At 40.8% G+C, this 22,117-nt stretch overlaps 1 protein-coding gene across 3 annotated transcripts; it reads left to right on the top strand.

Annotated features, from left to right (window-relative positions):
* Window positions 1-212: 212 nt before the first annotated feature.
* Window positions 213-22,067, top strand: thumpd3 (THUMP domain containing 3). 3 transcript variants are annotated; one of them, XM_075460974.1, is made up of 10 exons: window positions 213-258; window positions 1,321-1,640; window positions 1,815-1,892; window positions 4,379-4,795; window positions 9,014-9,144; window positions 15,306-15,375; window positions 16,117-16,232; window positions 16,876-16,980; window positions 18,535-18,658; window positions 21,571-22,067. In XM_075460974.1, exons 2-10 carry the CDS (start codon window positions 1,395-1,397, stop codon window positions 21,751-21,753), a joined length of 1,470 nt encoding a protein of 489 aa, XP_075317089.1. In that variant the 5' UTR covers window positions 213-258; window positions 1,321-1,394; the 3' UTR covers window positions 21,754-22,067. The 3 variants fall into 3 exon arrangements, with proteins under 3 accessions (XP_075317089.1, XP_075317087.1, XP_075317088.1); XM_075460972.1 differs by lacking the exon at window positions 213-258 and adding an exon at window positions 911-986; XM_075460973.1 differs by lacking the exon at window positions 213-258 and adding an exon at window positions 937-1,013.
* Window positions 22,068-22,117: the final 50 nt, after the last annotated feature.

The following is a 22,117-nucleotide window of genomic DNA, read 5'->3' on the forward strand; positions in this document are numbered from 1 at the left end:
CGGTTTATTTTTTGTGCTTATGTTCTTTGTATTTATCTTGTTGGAAGGTTTTCGTTCGTCGTTCTTGTTCTCATCTCAGAGTATTATACAATGACGCCCTCTGTCGATCGATTAGGCCTACCAGAGCTGTACCCGGAAGTTTCAGCCTAGGATTAGGAAACGGGTGATCAGCTGTGCGACAGACCCTGTCCACCAATCAGGCACGAACCGAAGAGGAAACTATTTTCGACCAAGATGCAGTGAGTTAGCAACAATCAGGTATTCTGATATAAACATTTACTAATCTTTGTAAATTAGATCATTTGTATAACACCAACATACAACTTTCGCCATGTTTGCAGAAAGTTATTTCTAAATCATGCTATAAATTTTAATAAAAAATGGTAACGTGTAAAGTCTGATTTGTGTCACATGTGCTGAAGTACAAAATTGTGAGTTAGAGGAAAAATTACTTTTGAGAAATTGTCCGTAAAGATGTGAACTGAAATAGTTAGAAAAAGTTATTTTAGACAAAAAAAATTCTCTAAATTATCTGTTGTCAAAAAATTTAATTATTTATTTTTATTTTTAGTATTTTTTTGAGTTTATTATTCAGAAAAAAAATAACCATTCAATGTAGTATACGTTTTTGAAAATTGCCAATAAAAAAAAAAGCCCAATAAAGTTCAACATAAGGAGTCAAGTAGATTTCAAACTTGACCAGTAGAGGAAAACATTTTTTTTTGCCTGTAGTGTCGCGCGTCAAGCGGACACTTGTCACGTATGTTATTTCTGTGTATTATTGAGAAATACAGGTCAGTGTGCAATGGGTGAGTTGTTGAACTCCTCACCGTCACAACATAGTTTGGAAAATGCTGCTTTTACTCTGAAGATTTTACACCGGAAATGTCGTTTATTGCCGTCAGGCGGAAACAGCGTGTCGTTGCCTCGTGTGTGTCAGTTGGTCCGACTTCTGTTAGCAATCCCGGTCCCTCTGAGGCTTACAGGTTGTTATCAGCTTTACAGTTCAAACAGTGGGTTCAAGAGTCCGCATAAACGTGTGGCAGAGGTTTAATGTGAAAGACGTATCTATGGCTAACATTTCCTAGCTTGTTTTATATTCCACCAACTTATACGTTCTTTACAGCTAACGCTAGCCTGCTAAGTTAATGACAGGGTTACTTCCTCAGCACTAACACGAGTGTTTATTCTAAGATGTCAGATGTTGATTGTTCCATAATAGCTTTTTATAGCGTTAAGTTGGTCCCTTGTAAATTTTTCTCAACATGTCTAAATATGAAATAGACAACACTGACGGTATGGTCTTCAATCTTTCTGCAGGTGAGCTGTGGTCACAGTTATTATTTAGTTATACCTGCGTGTCGTCAGGGGCAGTACACGGATTCTTCCACAGCATGTCCTCTTATGAAGATGGGGCTGCAGAGCAGACCCCCGACACTGGGGATCCATCCACTTCCTCCTCCTTTGATACTGATGCCACTAGTGGTGCCGTCATTACTGTCACCATCGGAGCAACTGTGCCCACAGGGTTTGAGCTCACTGCTGCAGAGGAGGTCAAAGAGAAGATTGGAGTTGATGCACGGATCAGCAAAGATCGTGGCCGCATATATTTTCCAATCACCACTGACAAACTTTTCCTGGTATAAATCTGTCTTGCCCATGCTCTTTCCAAAATGTCCCATCATGTTGCATTGCACTACTAGCTGTTATTGTGGAGTCTAGTGATGATGGCTTTAATGACCAGAGCATGCCAGTAAACAGAAAGCATGCATTTTAAAGTTACGTGTCTTACTATGTTTTTGTCCATCTTGTAGGTCCATCTTCTGCGATCTGTTGACAATCTGTTTGTTGTTGTTGAGGAATATGATCATTACCAGTTCAAAGAGTCAAAGGTAAGTTTGAGCAGCTGTATTATGTTTACATGAAAAGCCCAACCAGTGGACTTTTGAAATGCATCCAAACATGTCAGTCTGACCGAAATCGCAGCAAAGTCGAGCTTCTTTCAACTGGACCATCACACCCATATAATGCGGTTGGAGAAGGAATCAGTCTTGTATAAATGTGCTCAACTTGATTCAAATGAGCCAAGGCAATCTGCACAGGCTCCAAAATTCGAGCATTTTACGTTTTTTCTTGAAAACATTAAAGTGTATATTGGTATAACTGAATTGCCTCTTGAGCTGCTGTCATTCACAGATTTTTCCTTTAACTTTTATCAGGCGGCTACTCGTATCAGAAATTGGGATTGAAAATCAACCTGTTAGGATGACATGTGGTCGGTTAAAGAACTTCCAGGCTGCCGCTTAGCTTTTAAAACAATTCTGAATTTATTACAGCAGCGTTACCAAAGCGCTGGACAAAATCACCAGTCAAGTAACTTAAAGTCAAAGTCCGTACCGTGAATTCAGCTCTACTTACATGCAGAGGTGGGTAGATGTTAGATTCACACAACAGCTATAATAGCAAAACACCAGAATAAACAGACAGAAACCAGAAGTTGGTATTAATGTGCTTTTGCAAAAGGGAGAAAGCAGAGAGTGTGCCCTGTTGTCAGCTCCACTCACGGACTCTCTCTGCCTTCCCTCCCCGCTCTAGCCTTCTTTATTGCATAGTTATTCAGCGGTTATGCGACAAGATGCAACAAAATGTTTCACTGGGCAGTGTTTCCCGCAGCGCATTATAGTTAAGGCGGCCGCCTTAGCAAACTCGCACTGCCGCCTTGCCAACGTTCCCCAAAAAAAAAAAAAAAAAAAAGATTTTATTTTATTTTTTTTTTTTAAACCGAAGTAATAATGCTTTGCCAGGCTCAGACATTAAAAGACAGCATTGATAACATTGAATTGCGACCCCTGGTCCCGGCCGACGACTCACCACCTTGACTAAGCAATTTCCTGCGGGAAACACTGCTGGGCATGGGAAGACCAGAGCACCCTGTTTCCCACAGTTCCCTTGAATTACTTTGTATCACACTAAGCAAAGTTCACACACTACAAGTCTGTCTATAAAATGTTGTTTAGTTCGAAAACAGCCCTGCCATCATATTGTTAGTCATTGATTTAAGACAAGGAATAATGCACATTGTAAATAGGCAAAGCAGAAACCAATGAAGAAATTCACACAGAGTAAATATGCTTGATTTCCTGCTCAACTAGTTTGAGCAGAGTCAGCAAATAAACAGAGTAATTAAGCTTGTTTTATAAGCACACAATAATAATTATCCTTACAGTAGAGTAGCCAAAAGTTGTACTCAAGTAAAAGTATCGTTACTTCAGAATAATATGACTCAAGTAAAAGTGAAAGTAGTCATCCGAATAATTACTTGAGTAAGAGTAAAAAAGTGCTCAAGTACTGAGTAAATGTTGAGTAACGTCTGATTTATTTGTTAACACAAGCATTCAATCAGACAGACAAAAATACAAAATAATCATCTTTAGGCAAATTAGAGTTCATCCAATGATAAAATAAATTAATTAATTACAAAATAGCTTAAATTATAATTATCCAGGTAAATTCAAGAACTTCAATAAAAAAAAAATAGGCTAATAGACTTAGGGAATGTTTAAAACATATGTAAACATATGTTTAACAAACAAACATTTACCTATCCACGGGGGAAAAAAACGAATTTAGGAAACTTACCGCTACCTCTTTGATCAAGTTAGATGTTGAGTTTCTAAATGCTGAAATGTCCGTTTGTTTTGGTTAACACAGAAGACACATAATGTATCTGCTGTTTTGCACTCTTTGTAAGGTGCTTTCAGTATGAGGCCTCGTCTGTGTCTTCATTTCCGACCGTTGATTCTGACATTTTTCATCTATTTCTTTTTTTGTTTGCTACAACTGTAAACTGTAAAGCTAACCCGTCCCGCCGCTGAGATTGAGTATGGTCACGTGGCAGATCCTTTAGCCGAAGTCTCTCTCTCTGTCAAAATAAAACATTAAAATGAGGCGTATGCGGGGGTATAAAAATAATGACACGAAGAATACCAAAGAGGTAAAAAGAAAAGTAACCAGCTCATTGTAGCCTAATGTAGCGGAGTAAGAGTACAGTTTCTTCTGCACAAATCTACTCAAGTAAAAGTAAAAAGTATAGGGATTTAAAACTACTCCTAGAAGTACAATTTTTTCAAAAACTTACTCGAATAAATGTAACTCGTTACTACCCACCTCTGCTTACATGATCTACGATGATCTCCCACAGACAAAGTCAGAAGCGGCAGAATGCCTTGAACCTTCACTCAAAACTGCCCACAGCGTCATTGCATCAAACATACCTCAGTCAATAACTGAATTCTGCTCTTGTGCTTGTATACTGGGACTAGGATGGCTGTCCTGTGAAACTACACGGTCGACATGTAACTGTGCTAACTGTGTACAGGAGGAGACATTGTTGGACTTGCAGCAGCTTGCCTCCACACTTCCCTGGAGTAATGCCCTTGAGGTCTGGAAACTAAATCGAACCTTGAAGAAGAAGAAAGGCTACCGGAAAGGAGGAAACGCCACCAAAGAAAAAGCCTGCGGCGAGGCCGTTGCTGATGTGAAGCAGCCAGAGCAAACTCAGGAGTCGTCTGCAGCTGAGGGCGACACGAAGGCCGAAAGCACGCCTGACTCAGAGACCTGCCAGAGAGACGCGGAGGAGGCTGTGCCCAAGACCAAACTCATCAAGTTTCGTGTGACGTGCAACAGGGCCGGTGACAAACACAGCTTTTCCTCTAATGAGGCAGCCAGAGACTTTGGTGGGGCTGTGCAAGAATTCTTCCAGTGGAAAGCAGACATGACCAAGTTTGACATAGAGGTAGGCATGCTTGTTTAGGCAGGGTGGATACATATTGAATTCCAGTGCGGTAGCCAAAAGCAACTCTGCTAGAAGAGATAAACATTTTTCATATGAGGCAATATTTAGTTTGGGGCGTATCAAATGAACAATGGTTTTTTTGTAACATTTTCCGTTTAGATAAGCTGGTCCCATTTGTTGATGAGAAGAAAAGCATAGCTGCGTTGAGAAGTTTGACTTGGTGAATGTTGGAGATTCACCAATGGACAGATGACGTGTATCTGTCTTAAATGAATGTAAACAAGGTTCTCACTCTGTGATGACCGAGGTTAGAAGTAGGGTCGGGCGGTATGCACGGTATCATACCTTACGCGGTATTTTTCACCAACGGTAGAGATTATTTTGCCATACCTTGTCCTGTAGATGGCAGTAATGCAAAGTTTTGAACATCCGCTTGGATATGCCGGGCGACAGTAATCGCAAGACAAGGTAACACGAGTAATTTGTTTTACCACCTGCGGGCTAACCATGCTCCGGAATATGAAACGAGTCAAAGCCGGTGTTCTGTCGATTTCTCCTACTTGTCGAGATTTGCTACTTTGTGGTTTTGCGCATGCGCCCAACCGATTTTCTAAGTTTCGTTTTCACGCCCATAATGTTTTGCTACCCTGCGTCTCAGCTGGTGTGTAACGGTAACATCCTCAAAATCCTGATTATTTTCTCTTTTGGAAGACATGCAAAGTAATAAAACACTTATCGTATTAACAAGCAGTTAGCTTAACATGCACAAATGGGGTGTCTGAAACATGACGCATATTGGAGCATGTTGAATAAGTGGAAGGCGCCTATGAAAGTTACGTTATCCAAGAGGCAGCGGCTTTTCTCTCACAGAGTTTATTCGAGGAAATTTACCTTTTCTTATTTTTTAAATATAAATATAACGTATATATTTTTTATATTTCCTGTGTTTTCTGTTTTGCACAATACATTTAATTTAATATTGCTGCAAACATCCTGATTGAAAGTGTTTATTTGGTGCTATGGCAGGGGTCTTCAACTTTTATTATCAAAAGAGCCATTTTGCCCCCTCTTCTGCCGAAAAAAATGTGTAGGGAGCCGCACAAAATAACAGAGCTTGTAAACTTTTAAAAGTTCTCGTTTTTATTTTATTTTAGCTGTTATAACCACTGAATACAACAAAAAGTAGCCCACTTTAAAATAAAACATTTAGCTGAGCTTTAAAAAGAAACATAAAATTAGGACCGTTTTTGACAAGTCCATGTCAGTGTTCTCTCGTCCTCTTTGGGTTTTTTGCTCAGCCAGCAATAAACTGAAGCACCTGAACATACAAAAAAAATCTACATCAGCTTGGAGTCTGAATTTTTTTTTTCTCCAGGAAAAATAATAGCTTATTAAATTATATTATTCTTACCTGTTTAATGTGACTTCTGTGTCTGAACTTCGCTGCAGATCTTCCCTATGTCACGGCTGTAAGATGTGACTTTGATCTTCATACAGGCCTGTAGGCTCTCATCTACAAGGCGGGAACGATGTTTGTTCTTTATGAAGTTCATGCTTGAGAACAATTACTCGCATAAGTATGTTGAGCCAAAGATGGACAAGACTCCAAATGCATACTTTTTCATGTTAATATACATGTCAGGAATGGCACTCCATGTTTCAAAAACAAGTTTGTCGGGGTGGGGGAATTTCTCCATATCACTCCATTTGTGCTCTTTAACGAGTGTAGCCTTCTGACGGGCGACTTCTTCAATATCCGCCGTCAGTGATTTGAACTTATTTACCCATAAATCTTTATCCGTTATGTCGGCCAGTTCAATTTCTAGATCAGGCTTACTTGCTCCGGTGAATGCAACTGTGTTCAGCAGGGATGGGTCGATGTCCAGCGGTGTGACAGGGGAAAAGAGGGTAGGCTTCTCCTTTCTGAAATCACTGAATCTTTCTCCAAATGCAGCTTGCATTGTAATGATGGTACGGTGGAAATAATCACAATTTATTTGATTGTTCGCTTCTTTGAGCTCTCTTAGGGAAGGAAAGTGAGAGAGCGTACCTTTTTGTGCATCTCTTGCGAACACTGTCATCTTGCGCTCAAATGCCAAAACATCTTCCAGCATCTGCAGGGCTGTGCTTCCCTTTCCTTGGAGATTTTTATTCAGCGTGTTCAAGTGACTTGTCATATCCACCATGAAGTAGAACTTACTCAGCCAATCGAGGTCTTCCAGTTCAGGATAGCTGAGGCCTTTGCTTTCCAAGAAGGTTTTCACATTCTCCAGACAGGTAGCGAAGCGTTTTAGCACCTCTCCCCTGGACAGCCACCGGACTTTGTTGTGCAGCAGAAGATCCGAATATGCATTGTCGACTTCTTCTAACAATGAACAAAACTGTCGGTGGCTTAACCCGTTCGCAATTATTTTGTTCACTATCTTGATAACGAGGTTCATCCCTTCCACACAGTCAGGGGGGAAAGTTTGTGCGCACAGCGCTTCTTGGTGGAGGATGCAGTGAAACGTCATGAGCTCTCGATCCAGTGACTTTTGAAGCAAATTCACAAAGCTCTTATGTGCTCCTCTCATGCTGGGTGCCCCATCAGTAGACATTGACACCAGGTGATTGGTGTTTATTCCTTTCGCTTCTAGACAACTCAAAACAGCATCACAAATGTCCTGTCCACGTGTTTGGCCCTTTAGCGGCATGAGTTCAATCAGTTCTTCCTGCGGCCCATCAGAGTTTACATATCTGCATAACAGTGCTGTCTGCTCAACATCGTTTACATCACTTGACTCATCACAGGCAATTGAAAATGCTTGAGCTGAATTGATGTCATCAATTTGCCTACTGCTGATGTTTTCTGCCATTTTAATGGTCCTGTCTCTGACGGTCTTTGCGGAGAGAGGCATTTCTCTAATTTTCTGAATAATTTCCCGTTTGTTTTTAAAGTCGGAGAATAGATGCTCTGATATTTTCATGAACGACTCTTTCATATACTCTCCGTCTGTGAACGGCTTCCCCCTCTTTGCGATCTCCAGAGCTGCCACAAAGCTAGCAGTGCTAGTTGACTGTGGAGAACTGATCCACTTCTTGAAAGATAGTTTGCGGTCTTCAGCTTTTCGTAGCAGTTCCGAAATTGCTCTCTTTCGCTCATCTTCGGTTGAGTATTTTTCACCGAATGCTAAGTGTTTGTTTTGAAAATGTCTTTCAATGTTACATTTTTTGTTGTTCGATATTTTCTCTCCACATATCAAGCATACAGGTAAGCCAGCGTCGTTGGCGGTGAATGCAAATAAATATGTCCACGCTGAATTTAACTCTCTATTTTCTTCCGAAACTTTCCTTTTTTGTTTTTTTTTAATGGCTATTCAGGGTTCACAACTTCGCACACAGGTTCACACGTTCTAAAAGCTGCCAGCAGGTAAAGGCGCGGGATGTTGATGTGACGTAGCCTATATTTTGTTGACAAATTATGAATTAGAAATGGGTCTAGCTTTTTAAAAATTGGATCGTATCAACTCAAACTCCAAGATAACTGCACAACAAAATAAACTAATAATAATATGTAAATACAAATGAATTAAGAAATACTCTTTACTATGTTCGGTTTTTTTTGTCAAGGCCAAAGGGAGGCTGAAGAGCCGCATGCGGCTCCAGAGCCGCAGGTTGCTGACCCCTGTGCTATGGTAACCACTGAGAAACTGTTCTGTTGTAATTTATATACAAAAGTACCATACCGCGATATATACCGTATACCGTCAGTGGCTCAAATTTTACCGGGGTATACATTTTAGGCCATACCGCCCAGCCCTAGTTAGAAGTATGTGGTACGAGATGCCACCCGTGCCTAATATACTCTAAAATTGACTTCTTCTATGAATAATAAACAGAGATATCGCAAGCTCAACTGACTGTTGTTTGTTAACCAGCTGATTGATTAACAAAGTAAACGTAACAAAGTAACAAAAATGGGACATTTTTTCTTAGCTGAATGTGATTTGCTTGAACTGCTGGTTTTGTTCAAGTGGCACTCCCCAAAGATTTTAGATTTTCAGGTCCTTATCGACGGCCGAGAAAAACCGAGAAGTTGAAATCAGCCTAGACGGTTGATCCAAGTCAAAAGAGCAGTTTGAAATGATTTTAAACCCCACCTATTCATTCCAGCATGATAGAATATGAAAATGTGCTCGCGTTCATTGTAGATTTCTCATAATGCATCCTCCATGGCAGGTCTTACTCAACATACACAATGAAGAGGTTTTCATTGGTATTGCACTCACCGAAGAGAGTCTTCATAGAAGAAACATCAGTCACTTTGGACCCACTACTCTGCGTTCCACCTTGTGCTACGGCATGCTCAGGTAACTCTTTTAAGGTTTTTTCTTGGATAAAACATTTGATCCCAATTATTTTGGGCTGTTTTTCTGGCACAAATATCGATCTCACTTAAATTTTCTCACCTGTCCATGTCTGCAAAGATCCACGGCAACCATAGCCACCTTTTTTTTTTAATGATGTGGACATGACCACTAATGCACTAATTGCACTAACTGCACTAATTTCCCAGTAAATTGAATTCTGATTCACCAGTTATTAATGATTCATTTAGTCACTCTACCAATTGTGCCTTGATTTAAAAAAAGAAGGGACAGAGAGTCAGTATTTACGTCTCATTTACATCTGCCAGCTGACGTGCTACTTGTCCGCTTAGCCTCCAACTGAGCCTGAGTAAATTGATCCAGACATGAGAAATTTATTTAGCAGTTTGAAGAATGCTGAACAGTTATTGGTCAGTAATCGCTGTGAAAAGTGATTCACGGAAAGTGGAGGACAAACGTTGCTCAATGTCTCGAGACTAGTCTTGTGAAACTAGTGATGCGCAACAAGACACAGATTATGCCGAAAATGACATGGAATAAAAAGGATTAATAGCAATTAATAAAGGATTTTATGAACCGATATTTCTCAAATTTTGCTGGACTTTGAAAACGCAGCCAATAAACTTCCACTTCCTTCCCTGGGAGCTCTCGCCATAGCCACAACACTACGACGTGTGCAGACTAGGGATGTTAACCGATGACCGTATGACCGATGGTTGACCGAATCAACGTCGTCCGATTAGAATTTTTCTGCCGTCGGTTTAAAAAAAAAAAAACCTCACTATATCTTTAGAAATGTTATGTGAGCATGAGCCATCCCACGATGGAAGAACAACCGCAGCAGAGCTCACGTAGCACATGTAGGCTAATGCAAATTGTATCCTGACGGCAATATTGTGACAACCTTCACTGCCAGCTTGTTAGTGGAAGGGCGCCGTTGTGCTTAATGTGTGGCTGTGCGTGTCTGCGCAGGCACAGCAATTATTTTTCTACCCAAAACCCTTATTCCTCCACAAGTACGGCTAGAACCAGTGGTCAATGATTGGGGAAAATGTATAATACCAAGGGCACGAACTAACATTGGTTGTGTGATGGGAGCCTAACCAGTCTAAAATGGGGGCATAACTTGTTCCACGAGGCAGAGAAAGACGCGCGACAGGACACAGATATCATAAATGGCACTTATAGAATTTTTGGTGACCGACTTTAATCGACTAATGAGGCTCAGTGGTCGGTCAAGACTTTTTTTAAATTTTGACATCCCTAGTGCAGACGCACCACCCCAGTCCACTGGAAGAGCAGAGAGATGGCCTTGGGCTAATGTCAGAAGTGGTGGTAAAAATAGTCATTTGCTAACACACGATGTATGTAGATAGCTGTGCGAGCAGTATGCTAATGAAAACTTCCCATCAAAACAAACCAAAGCAGCGCTAGTCCAGCAGAAAACGCTTTAGTTGTCACCTTTTCTGATACAGTCCTCCTTTTCTTGCCAGCTATCTGTGCTTGATGTGACCGGTTTAAGCTGCTGCTCTTTCTCTGCCATTACTGTGCTGTCTGCTAGCTGCTCTCTGACCCTGCAGCTATCTGTAGACTTACGTGAGTTGCAGTTAATGCAGAGTGAGCACAGCAGGTGAAGTAGACTGAAAGAGGAGCCAGTAAGCCTTCCGGTCGGTGGTGCGCCTTTCGATTTTTGGAACCCGGCACGCTCTGTGCTCTCAGCTCGTTTGAAAATTAGGAAGAGCTGCAGCGAAGAATGTGCAAGCACTTGTTGTCTTTTGAATGGTGCGCAAATTTCCTCTTTTTTTCCTCTTTTGAACTCTACAAGGAATCTATCAGGTTATACTTGAGCTCCTCATTCTTTTGGGGGTCAGCAGTTATAGTTTTTAAGTCAAATTGAATAAAGAATTGTATTTCTGTGAGGATTCCCGGTTCGAAACGTGAGGCATTTTGTGCTGACACGTTATTGACGCTAATCGCGTGTTATAAGATGAAAGATAGCGAAGTAGGTTGACTGTGAGATAGGCAAAATTTCTTAGAGTGAATACAGGTATATCCAGTACATCGCACTAAAGAAGAATGCTGCTCTGTTGTGATGCACGTGCGCGTCATGCCTTTGTATTTATTTTAGGTACCGTAACAAAAGAGGCAAGTGACAGCTCTGCAAACTCAGATTTTCCATAAAGATTAGTACGTAATTTAAGATTGTGACAACGTATCAGTGCATCTGTTCTATCCTTTCAAACAAAGATTATGACCTTCACACTTCATTCAGAACACGGGTCGCTTGACTACCAGACTGTGTTTATATCAGCAGATTAAAATGTACCTCGCTTATGTCTTGAATTGGATGTATTTTTGGATAAATTCATTTGTTTTGTTTGGGAACCATAGGCATATTAGCGACCGTGCATGCCCAATGCGTGGATAAAGTGTTGTTGTTGCACCACAAATGAAATGAGGCTGGTGGTGCACATGCAAGTCAAGTCCACACTTCAGTTGATAGTGTCACTGAGTTTGAGGGCAGTGAAAGGCAGGGAAACCAAATCCATCTCTAATTCAGGAAATTAGCTCGGATACTTATACGTTGTACTTATACGTCTTTTTTTTTTTTTTTTTTTAGAACATTTAGTTTGAGTGAAAATAAATGCAGTCTTACGTGTCCAACGGTTAAAGGTGGGAGGTGGGGTCTGAGATCTTGGAAAAACGGTTCCTGCAAGCTATATTTTTGAAAATACACAACCTTGTGTAGCGTTATTGGGCATTTATATATGTATTAAATATAAGGATATATAAGATGTTCTCACAGTCTCAATAAACCTTAAACCTCGAATAAAGGGCACCACCTTCCTGTATTTTAACTTGTTTTTAAGTTACAGTCCAGGGAGGACAACTGTTAAAATCTTGCGATCACGGTATGTTAAATTAATAATCAATTAATAATCAGTCTAATATCTCGCTACTTTCGTGAAAGTTCTCGTTTGGTTGGACAGACATTACGTAAAGAAAGCATACGACACAATCTGTGATTATAACATATATATAGATATATGAACTATTTATTAAAATGATATGATCAAAGACATGAACCTTAAACAAACAGGAGATGCATTGAATATGGGTGATTATATAAAACACTTAGTGAATGGAAAATAAAATATGGGAATGGAGAGATACTGGATTCATTCAAATAGTTCAGGTTGGCTGACTATTTGACGCTAAACACTGACATTTTGGATTAATTTATCATTCTGTGAAAGCCTCGAGACATCCATCAAACCCACTTTAAGGTGAAAACGGGTCGGTCTTACTGTGCTGAAGTTCTGCTTAGTCAGCTCGGAACACGGCAGCGGCCACGCGGGGTCCGAGGGGATTTCTCTTCCGCTCTCTGGGCCTTCCTGGTTGTGGTGGCTGACTTTAGCGGACTTCTCAGTTGCTTCTTTTCACCGGGAAACGGGAACGATGGTGCCGAGGGCTTTACCGTGGGATGATCAAATCCTCCGAGTGTCAGAGTTGGTCCGTTGCTGCTTTCTCTGATGAAGCGAACTTAAGTTCACAGAAGATTAATAAAAGGTTGCTTGGAGTTGGCTTCTTGGTAGGAAAAGGTTATGGTGGCGTGTAACGGCGGAGGTTAGGACGTGCGACGTAAAAGGACGGGGATGACGATGGACGAACAAAAACACGTAAAACGTGCATCTTCAGAGTATTTCAATCTGTTTCCTTGTTAGGGTCTTTCTTTCTCGTCTTTCCTTGGGTCCTTCTGCCATCTTCTTCGTCCCTCCTGTCGTCTTTCCGCTCTCTCCTGAGATTATGGGAAACTCCCAAAACTCTGGTGAGCTCTTGTTTTCTTCTCAAGTCATCTCCAAATCTCTCTGAGCAACTGTGATCTGATCCCGTTCTCTGCTCTGCTCTCTGTGTCAAATCTGTGAAAACTCCTTCTTCTCTTCTCTTCTCTCTTCTGCGTTTGGATTCGCGGGGTCCGTGGTTTGAACTCTCGGAGGCGGGGCTTGACGTAAGCTTACACTACTCTTTCAGCCAATGATATGCCTGAACTGTGGTGAACGTCTGCCTGGGTGTCTGTGTAAGGCGATCAGCATTTATATGGGGATTTCTGGATAACAAAGAGACTCTTATTTCTCCATTACTCCGTCTCATAGAACATTTGTCTCGGTGATTCTGAAAACACCACAACTTGTTAAGATATGCAGATTAAAGATATAACATAGACTTGCAATATAAAGACATCAAAATAACACACAACATAATACAGACGATTATGAGTTTCAAAATTCAGATGGATATCTATAAAGTCGTGACAAATGAATAGCGAACCACACAATGTTAATTTTCTGTGTTAACAATGGGGATACCAAACAAATACCAAATAGATACTGAAGGGACATCGTTAAAAGTTAAATTGTTGCATCTATCTTGTCCGGTTGACTGGGTCTGTGGGGATTTAAATGTTCAACACTACAGACCACTAGGGGGCAATGTTGTTCCGTCGGCGAGTTTGTCTTTTCCCAACAAGATTATTTCTCAGTCAATATTTAAGCCAGAATCGTACAAATTGTCTCTATATGCGTCTTGTGATCAAGCTGGAAACCTGAAAGAACTTGTATAAGGTTATCAAACACAGTTAATACAGTTTTAAGATTTGACTAAAAGTAAGTATTAGTGCAGTCTTTTCAGTTCGTGTGTAGCCATCTGGTCGATTCTCTGGTGGAAAAGGGTGTTAAAGTGTCAACTTTGATTTATGGTCAAGATAAGATAGTACTTTCCAACAGAAAGATTATTTGTTCTTTTGAGCTTATTCCAATTTTATGGCAAGTGTCTGTTGCTTATTTCCACTCCCAAAAGCTTTTAAAGGGCCGAAGGTTGTTGTAAATTAGGCAGTTTCTGTCTCTTTTTCCTTGGTGGAGAAGAATTGCAGATCTGGGTTTTATCCACATACGTAAACATCCCCCGATAGGAATGTTGGTATCGTCAGAGGTATCAAAGCCTCTTAATCCACACGGCACTGTGACTGCTACACTTGCTTCTCCCTTCAGCCCACCCCTCAAAACCATGCCTTCAAAACACATGAACGAGTCACGAGTCTGTGAACGCGCAGGGGGGAGGGGGGAGGGGGAGGGGGGCTGACGGTTGATTGGCATGTCAGAATCCAATAGAAGTAACTCTCATCATTACTTCTATTGGTCAGACATTTCCTCTTGCTACACCCTCTACAATGGACTAAAAGGTTTTTTTTTTTTTTCCAAACATTCTATTTTAGTGGGTGCAATGGGGTCGTGAGGAGGTTTTCAGACAATATGATAAAAAATGCTCCAGAAAACATCACAGACCCCACCTTTAAGGCCTAACGTCAATTGAGCTGAACCTTTCCAACACACACCTCTTCTCTCTGTGTTTGCTGCGGTTAGATTTTTCTGAGTGTGGGATCCAAACTTGCCGAATTGGTTATAACACGTAATGAAAAAAAAACATTCTGAAAGTGGGAGAGCAGCGTGAACAAACATCAAATAAAAATGTAAGGCAGTGCCAACTTTAACACTGTCTTGGATAGGATTCAGGTATTTAGCATTCAGCAAGACGACTTGTTGTTTCATTTGGCTTTTATCAAAGTGACGGTGACAACCGAAACGAGTTAAAGTGACAGATGCTTCAGATAAAGTGATGCTGTAAATCAGTTAGAGACGACGCTGTGTGTAAACTGAATTGCTGTTGGCTTTATTTATCAGTAGCTAAACCATTTTGTGTTTACAGTCAGGCTCGGTGTTCTAGGAAGCCAAAACGATTTCTGCTGGTTCCAAAGTTAGAATAAAAAATGAAAAGCTACAATCCAAAGATTAGCAGTAAGCGTCTCGTGTTTTTCTCGGTTGATACACCCAGTGCCTGTCTGATACCTCTTGCCAATTTCATATCCCCATTTTACTAAATTTATTGGTCTTTGGACTGTGGAAGCTGGAGTGCCTTTAGACCACCCACACAAGCACAGGTAGAATGTTCAGACTCTCACAAAAGTAAGCCCCCCCAGCGAAAATGATGGATGTCATATTCTGCCAGAAATGAATGAGATTAAATTCTTAAAATAGATAAAGCTCATTACACCAGTGTAATATTCTTTCTCTGTTGTCTGTTTACAGGCTGTGTGAACCTCAGGCCTCTGATATAATACTTGATCCTATGTGTGGGACCGGAGCAATACCGCTGGAGGTGAGGCATAACTTCTGTCTTTTGCTCGTTGCATGGTGCGGCTCAGCTTAATTTTTCTTTGTTTTGCTTTCCGCTGAAGATTTTGGGCGGCAGCAACAGTTATGGCACAGTGTGAAGCACCAAAGTTTTTTGAAAATCTTTTGGGAATCATCACAACAACTGAACAGCTTAAGTCCGATCAGCAGAGAGAATAGATAATTCGTAAAGTGCGTTGGTATGCATGGGCTGTCGTGGAGATATTGTTCTCCACAGGGGATTTCCTTTTGAGGTAGTCTTCAGGGTCTTCATGCCACTGCATAGTGTCGGCTTGGATTGCTTGGGACCTCTGCTGAGATGGCACCAAAAGAATAAACATCTGTCATCAGTTTTATGGTGCTACCTAAAGCTAAAAAGAAGAGAGTCCCACCATTCTGAATCGGCAGCCTGGAATTTATTACTGATGAACCGATCAACAGTGGACATTATTAAACCGTAGCTCTTGGTGGAAATGAACTGTAATATAACTGTGAATTAAATGGAAGCTGTGTCCTTTAAGGAAAATGAATACAGAGAGGACAACACCCGTGATGAGTGATTTGAGGAAAGCAACGGGAATGAATACAGCAGAAATTATGTCGAAATAATGGATTCCACACTCTGCCAAAAATAGCTCTTGGTGGATATTAAGAAATATAAGTTGTTTCCTACAAGGAGACTGGCTGGCTACTAACAGTGTCTTTTTTTTTTTTTTATCTTCTAAAGGGTGCCATAGAATTTAACAGTTCATTCTACATCGCTGGCGACAACAATGACATGGCGGTCAACCGCACTGTAAATAACGTTTGTCACATCCAGAAAAGGAGGGCAGAGAAGGGCAGGTGAGTGAACAGCTGGACATCTCACTAGGAACATGTGGGAATGCACATGAGTCAAGTACACTCCCGTGCAATATCATTTAATTGTCATGTTAACTGTAAACGTATTGCCGTACAATACTTATAGTATTTCTATTTTTACCTTAAGTTTGAACCTTAGATTACAGGAAATCACATATTTCTTAAAGGAGTTCCGGGACTGTTGTGGATAATTGATAACAGAATTGATCCTCCTCAGCATGGAGAGCATCAGGGGTTGCTCTGCTCTGCCTTTCTACTCACTGAACCCCAAAGGTGCTCTGTCAAACTCCATCTCTGTGCTCCACTGATGACATCGATGACATCCAAACATTCACCTGGCTGCTGTGACCATGTCCTGCCACTAGGCCAAATAGATATCACAGATGTTTTAATCATCATGGATCTTCATCCTTGTGTGTCAGCCATTTTGTCCTTTTCTTCCCATACGTATTTTTTTTCTCTTCTTATCAATGTGGGGAAATATTACATTGGAGATAAGGCTATTTCCAAGGGAAATTTGTAATCATTTGACATTTGGGTGATATTGCACTGGGGCGTTATCACTTGCACTTTAACATTTAATTAATGCTCGCTGTAATGACGTACATTCTTTGGCTTTAAACAGCACATCTGGATTGCCTATTGACACTGTGCAGTGGGATCTGTGCAAGTTACCCATGAGGACCAGCTCTGTTGACATCATCATCACTGACATGCCCTTTGGGAAGAGGTACCACCAGAACAGTAACTATAGGGTTGATTTAACAATGTGTACAGCATCTTGTATCTTAAATGTAGGTACAAGCTGGCTGTAATATAACCAGTGTTTTATTAGTTGCTTTGATCGAATTTGAAACAGCAGCTAACTATATGGTGGATTTATTATTGAATGCTTAAAGGCCTACAGAAAGGTGATTTTTTTTTTTTTGCACAAAACTGAAATGGCAGATCGATTCCTTATATAGCATGGAATTGTTTTATGATTTTAAAATAATTTTAGGCCCCTGGATAGTCCTGATTAGGCCCAATAAACTATCACCACATTTGACTCGAATTTGGCAAACTGGAACGACAGGTGCGTGACATCACGAGTGCCAGATGCTGGAACAATCACCAGTAGTTCCAGTAGCGAAGCCAGCAGTTTGCCAGACCTGGACAGCTTCTTCACGGCAAATTTCGATGTGTGCCGCGGGACGTCGCTTGGAAATATAAAACGTTGGGTTCAGTGCAGTTTTTATTGCGAGTAGATATAGGAAGTGCGTGTGTTGCCCTCAGCAGCTCACACCACCGGGGACAGAGGAAGCAGAGAGACCTGCAGTCTTGTGTCTGTGTCTCCCTGGCGGAGAGCGGACACACGTTGCCCTGAAATCAGCGATCGTCGGGGCTCTTGATGATCGCTCTCCCGGCTGATTTCAGGGAACCATCCCGCGGTGTGTCCGCTCTCCGCCAGGTGGATTCCCCCTGAGTGTCCACACCGCAGGGAGCTGAACACGGCGGGATGGCTCCGGCTGATTTCACCAGAGAGGAGGCAGGCGGACAGGGAGACACAGACACAAGTTCCGACCGCAGTTCTCTCTGCTTCCTCTGTCCCCGCAACATTTGCAACTTTTCAGGAGAGAAAGTAGTCGTTTAGATCCCCAACGTGTTGAAAACCTGACAAAATACCGGCTGTTTACCATTTTGTTCCGACGAATTCAGCGCTGCTAAAGCTAGCCGCAGTGAGCAACGCACTTCCGGTTATTTTGACAAAATAAAATACCCGTTGCCTTTTATCATAGGGAAAACAGGAAGTGAACCTACCCTCGTTGTAGCTAGCTTGAAACTGCCGTTTTGACAGGAAATGACGGTATGCCGGGTTGCCGCCGTCCTGCAGTGCTTCTGTCTTCTGACAAAGTCGCTAAATTGGCAACACGGCAGGCAGGAAAAACAGTGCACTTGTGACGTCACACGGATTTTCTAGGAGGTTTCCTAGCGGCAAATTCAAAATCGCAAATTTCATGCGTTTATGAAATGTTTTGGTGTAGAGTCCAATGATCATTATTGTTCCTCTGTGTATGTATTATCATTATGTATTGGGTGTAGTGTCAGCTTTCTGTAGGCCTTTAAAATTAGGTTTGAATAGTAATGAGCTAAAGCTGCAATATAACAAAAATTCATGTCCATGAAGAGGAAATTGTTGCATTTATCCAACCTCTGATCAAAAACACCAGACATACTATAAAGCCAAGAGAACCACGGAAGAACAATGACTATTTTGTTGCTTTCTTTTTCTGTTTCTTCAAAGAATGGGCTCTAGGAAGAAAAACTGGGAGCTGTACCCCTCTTGTCTAAGAGAAATGGCTCGTGTGTGCAGACCAGGCTCAGGGAAGGCTGTCATCTTGACCCAAGACAAGAAATGCTTTGCCAAGGTATCTATTGCTCATGCAGATATTTGAGTATTTCCATGTAACATGAAACAAAAATCTCAAGGAGGTGTCAGTTAATTACTCTAAAAAGTGAATCACAGTGCAAGTTCTGTACTGTCGGTTTTTCTTGAAAACAAGTCATCCTTGCTATGGTTTCTTTAATATCGATCCAAGCTGATTTACAGTCAAACGCATTACTAAACAAATGAGACGGAGATCAGCACCAAGCCCAAAGGTAACGCTCAATGTTTTATCCACAAACAAATGAGCCATTTTCAAACGCGTACCAGAGTCCTGAAATAGTCTACAGACGTTCCAGAATGATGACATTTGAGAACACAAATGTCCGTGTCATTCAATCCGGACCTTTCTCGGAGATATTTCATCCAACACTTTGGGTAAAATCTCTGGAACACCAGCGGGGGAAGACGACAGGAAACTCGTCAGGAAATTTACCAGAGCATTTACTGCTTGTGTGTGGGTGAATGTGTGTGGTTATGTCTGAGTTTCTCCCAATGCGACTCCCAAGCTTTCCATTCTCTCATCGGTGTTTTGGATACACATAGATACATGCCACTCTGCTGTTGTTATCAAAACAACGACGAGTCTGATCTGATACTATCAGCTTGTGTCGTAATTTCTACATGCTGCCTCTCACAGCCCGACCCTGTTCGCATTCGGTGTCAACATCCACCTTAAGGCCTCGGTATGCTAGGTGGATGTTGACGCCAAATGCGAACAGCCTCTAAAGAGCCCTCTATGGTACGCATTATGATCCCAATGGCAAAAAAAATGTTTGTACGGTTTTTCTAGCTTAAAATGGACTATTATAACAAAATCAACAAAGTTTTTAAAAAAAAAAAAAATTCTATTAAAGTTTTATAAATTTGTTGCCTCAAGGCAACACTGTACCATCGTGGAACAAAAAACAATATTTCATCTAATAACATATAAGATACATCAAATCTCCTAAAAACAATTTCCAATTCAACAAAACACTTAAACAAAGATATTTTTGTGGTGCCCGACATAAAATGAATTTCATTCTTCCTTAGAAATCATTTACAAATATGAGCCGTTGCCCTCAGGCAACATTCTACCATTACGGAACAGTAAGATATGTGTTGATCAAAACTGGCAGAAACTAACTGGTTAAGCCATGTTTAACATTACAAAACTTTTAATTGTATCATGTACAATGTGCTACACATTAAAAACTGATTAGTACAAATATATATATTTATCCTACTCTGAACCAATCTACTATGCTACCTCCATCCCTGTGCTGGCCTTCCTGAGGACTGTCTACTCCTGAAGTCTCCTCATCTTCACCTTCAACCTCATCCTCATTCTCATCCTCACTCTCTCCCTGCAGGGATTCCACCACCACCTCTTCCTCAGCATCACTATTTATCTCACCATCCTCATCCTCACTGTCATCTGGTGGCATAGCAACCCGTGCCTTGTATGTCTTTTCCTTCCCACAAAAGACATTTATATTCATTCCCTGTATTAAAACATTTATTTTAAGTGAATCAAATATTACACAAATGCATTTTGAATTAATATATACATGGGTTATTTAATATAATTAATTTAAATCATCTTTCATTCTTTCTTACAGATTTCATGCACTTTTTACTTGAACCATTATGGCCACCAGGGTCAAAAATGATTTCGTAACGGTACAGTGTTGCCTCAGGGCAACATACACTTTTTTGTTATTTACTAAATAATGTATGTTTATAGTTTTCCTGAAATGATTGAAAATACTTCTCTACTCACCAGTGAATGAAGTTCAGATTTTTTGGAGGGGATTTGAATGACGAAAAATGGTGAAAAACACACTTTCAGAGAGAGGAAATGTGGTGATCTGAAATGTGGCCGCATGGGCTGTAAGGATTCAAAATCTCTTCCTGTAGAGCATGTGACCACCAATCTGCATTTTCATTGGTGTCTCAAGGGTTAGGAGTGGTATAGACCACCCCCAAAAATGCCTCCTTTTTTTCTTACAAGGTCAAAAAGTCCATGTTGCCTCAAGGCAACACCATACCATAGAGGGGAGTTGAAGTTAAACTGGAAAAAAAGTCCACTCTAGACGGAGGAGGGGTCTGTCACGTGTCGGCTGCAAACAAAGCAACTTTGACAACCTCCGCAGGCAGTTTCACAACCTCTCACACCCCGACCCTAAAGTCTCACATCAATGGCTGGGCGGGTAAACAACCCACAATGACTCTTACGATCCACTAGATGGATGGGACCTGACGAGAGTTATGATGTGTGAAAGATTTGTGAAGATGAGAAAGTGATGGTGATACATGTAAATACTTTTTAAAACTCATTAATAAACTATAAGCACTGATCCAGAGAAATTGATTGATACATTGGACATTTGTCGCATGATATTGATGTTTAAGATATTTGACAGTTTATTTACGTGATGCTGTGATAGTAATGTTGATGTGATAAAGTTGTTTGCAGTGTGCTTTTATTTGCATCTAAATCCATGTGCTTTACAAAAGTATCACACATTAATTTTAGAAAAAGATGAACGTGTTTAAAAATGATGTCATGGGTGACAAAGTGGGTGGAGTTTATCTCCTAAAGTGCTGAAACTCATAAGACGTCTTTACTGTGCGATTACTCAATGATTTCGGTTTTTATTTAACTAAAGCTCGTATCTATTTGTGTTGCTCTCCTTTGGGTTTAAACAAACTCATCAGTTGGTGCTGAAATAATGTCTCAGAAACCGCAAAATGGTATGAGTAATTCGTGTTGAACCCCAGTGTCTTCATCATGGAAAAAAGGAAAAACCACGTTTGAACAGATGTATTCGTCTAAGCAGAGAACTTGTTTTACATAAAACAAATGTCTCACTTGTTAGTTTGCTTTCACAAGATTTATGTTGCTTCCAGGCTATATCAAGGATGGGAGGTCTGTGGAGGAAGCTGCACACTGTTTGGGTCAATGTCGGGGGTTTACACGCTGGAGTCTACCTCATCAAACGGACCGCCGCCGTGTTTGGGCAAACTCCGGAGGATGTCTATGAATCACAAAGAATGGTTGATATACATAAGGAAGACAAGGAACTCTCTTAATTTACATCCTGCATGTGTTTAAGTCCTGGGGTTTGATTTACTTTATTTATACTGTCTTAACCAATTTTCTTTTACTTTTTTTCCCGCTTTGACTGAGATTCTGTGGTCAAGTGGTTTTAATTTGTCACGTTGGGCGGAAGTCCTCATGTTCAGCTAGTTAAATGGTTCTCACACTGTTTATGAAGTAAATGATTCATTTAGCTGCATTACATAATACTGGAAGTTGCTTCACGACAACCCTCAGATTTTCTGTGTTCGTTGTACAGGAATCAGAGATCCTAGTTTCACAAATAAAGGCTCGATCTCAGTTGTCAGCTGGTGTCACCAGTCGTCTTGTCACATATTTTGCTGAGCAAGATGGGAA

This window comes from Odontesthes bonariensis, chromosome 3 (assembly GCF_027942865.1).
Source record: "Odontesthes bonariensis isolate fOdoBon6 chromosome 3, fOdoBon6.hap1, whole genome shotgun sequence".
NCBI lineage: Eukaryota > Metazoa > Chordata > Actinopteri > Atheriniformes > Atherinopsidae > Odontesthes > Odontesthes bonariensis.